Consider the following 2,056-nt stretch of genomic DNA (forward strand, 5'->3'; position numbering starts at 1 on the left):
CCTAAAGTTTGGGTTTTTTTTTTTTTAATCTTATTGAATCATGTTGCATGGAAATTTTCACAAAGTGTATGCACATAAACAACAAATAGATCAAGAAACAGACACAGGGCTTCCCTGGTGCCTCAGTGGTAGAGAATCCGCCTGCCAACGCAGGAGACACAGGTTCAATCCCTGATCTGGGAGAGTCCCTCATGCTGTGGAGCACCTAAGCGCGTGTGCCTTAACTACTGAGCCTGTGCTTTAGAGCCCAGGAATCACAACTATTGAAGCCCATGAGCTGCAGCTGTTGAAACTCTCCTGCTCCAGAGCCTGTACTCCGCAATACGACAAGCCCTACAATGAGAAACCTGTGCACCGTAACTAGAGAATAGCCCCTGCTTGTTGCAGCTGGAGAAAGCCCACGGAGCAACAGAGACCCAGCACAGCCAAATATAAATAAATAACTAAAATTATACTTTAAAAAAGAAATAGCCATGACCAGTACCCCAGAACCCTTCCTTGTGCCTGCTTTTTAGTCATTAGCTGCCCGAAGGGTAGCTGCCACCTTGACTGCTTATAGCACTGATTAGCTTTGCTGGTTGTGTACTTCATGTAAATATGTAAACGTAATTGTGCAAGATACGAGTTTTTGGCATTAAATGTGGAGGTTTTCAGGTCTTTATTTGTTAAAGCACCAGAATCTGCCCCATCTCTCTCTCTCTTTTAAAAAAATATTTACTCATTTATTTGACTGCCTAAGGTCTTAGTTGTGGCACACGGGATCTTTTGTCGTGGCGCAAGGACTCTCTAGTTATGGTACGTGAGCCACAGAGCACATGGGCCTTGATAGTTGAGGCATGTGGGATCTTGGTTCCCCCACCAGGGAGCAAACCCCTGTCCCCTGTGTTGCAAGGCAGATTCTTAACCACTCCACCACTTAAGTCCCTGGTAGGGGACTTCCCCTGCCCCTTTTCAGTTAATTTTTTAAGTTTCACAAGGCTACGTAGTACCAAAAAAACTGTAGGACAGAATCCAAGGTACTTTTGGCTGCAGAGAGAGCACTAGGTTTTGAGGCCTGCTTTCTCTGGAGGTGACATCTGTAATGCTGCTACACAAAGCCAAGGTTTCTCACAATAGTCTGGGGTGTTAGTCGCTCAGTCATGTCCAGCTCTTTGCAACCCCATGGACTGTAGCCTGCCAAGCTCCTCTGTCCATGGACTTCTCCAGGCAAGAATTCTAGAATGGGTAGCCATTCCCTTCTCCAGGGGATCTTCCTGACACAGGGATCAAACTTCGGTCTCCTGCATTGCAGGCAGATTCTTTACCATCTGGGGTGGGGACAACCAGAAACCAAAAAAACAATACTGGGCTAGTCAGAAACCTGCTTAAGGTTTTATTTCCTTTTTGTGACCTTAGGCAAGTCTTGGGACCTCTCTGGGCCTCACTTTGTCCCTTGGAAGATGAGGATGACGAGCATTGCTGCCTTGCTGGGCTTCTGGTGGGGCTCCTGTGCTTGTGTGGAGTGCAGGGGGGCATGGGAGATGGTCAGTAGCAGTAGCTCCAGAGGCCTGGGGGCAGCCAACTCTGCAGGGGAGAGGGGTGTCTGGTTCTGGGCAGTGCGTCTAATCCCACACCTTGTCCCCCCTCCACCGCAGACCGACATGGGCTTCAGGAGCCTCGCCGGGTAGAGGAGCTGCAGAACCGCATTGCCAGCTGCCTGAAGGAGCACGTCTCGGCCGAGGCGGGTGAGCCCCAGCCGGCCAGCTGCCTGTCGCGCCTGCTGGGCAAGCTGCCCGAGCTGCGGACCCTGTGCACCCAGGGCTTGCAGCGCATCTTCTACCTCAAGCTGGAGGACTTGGTGCCCCCTCCACCCATCGTCGACAAGATCTTTATGGACACACTGCCCTTCTGACCCTGGCCCGGGAACATGCGTGCACTTGGTGTGCACGCTCATAATGCCACCCCACGTGCCTTTAGCCTATGGCCCACGGACCCCCAGAGCATCACCCCGGCCTGGGCCTGAGCTGCAGACTGGCTGCCCCTCCCCCTTCTAAGTTAGTCAGTTTCAACTCTCTTA

The 2,056-nt window shown here is 51.3% G+C and overlaps 1 protein-coding gene across 3 annotated transcripts in view; it reads left to right on the plus strand.

The window, feature by feature from the left end:
- Window positions 1–2,025, plus strand: part of NR4A1 (nuclear receptor subfamily 4, group A, member 1) — an 18,332-nt gene extending 16,307 nt beyond the window's left edge. For all 3 annotated transcript variants that reach the window (XM_010857865.1, XM_010857864.1, XM_010857863.1), the window contains one exon: window positions 1,635–2,025. In XM_010857865.1, the coding sequence (XP_010856167.1) occupies window positions 1,635–1,891 (257 nt within the window). In that variant the 3' untranslated portion in view covers window positions 1,892–2,025. The remainder of the gene's footprint in view (window positions 1–1,634) is intronic.
- The last annotated feature ends 31 nt before the right edge of the window (window positions 2,026–2,056 follow it).

This window comes from Bison bison, unplaced genomic scaffold, assembly GCF_000754665.1.
Source record: "Bison bison bison isolate TAMUID 2011002044 unplaced genomic scaffold, Bison_UMD1.0 scf7180017864383, whole genome shotgun sequence".
NCBI classification, from domain to species: domain Eukaryota; kingdom Metazoa; phylum Chordata; class Mammalia; order Artiodactyla; family Bovidae; genus Bison; species Bison bison.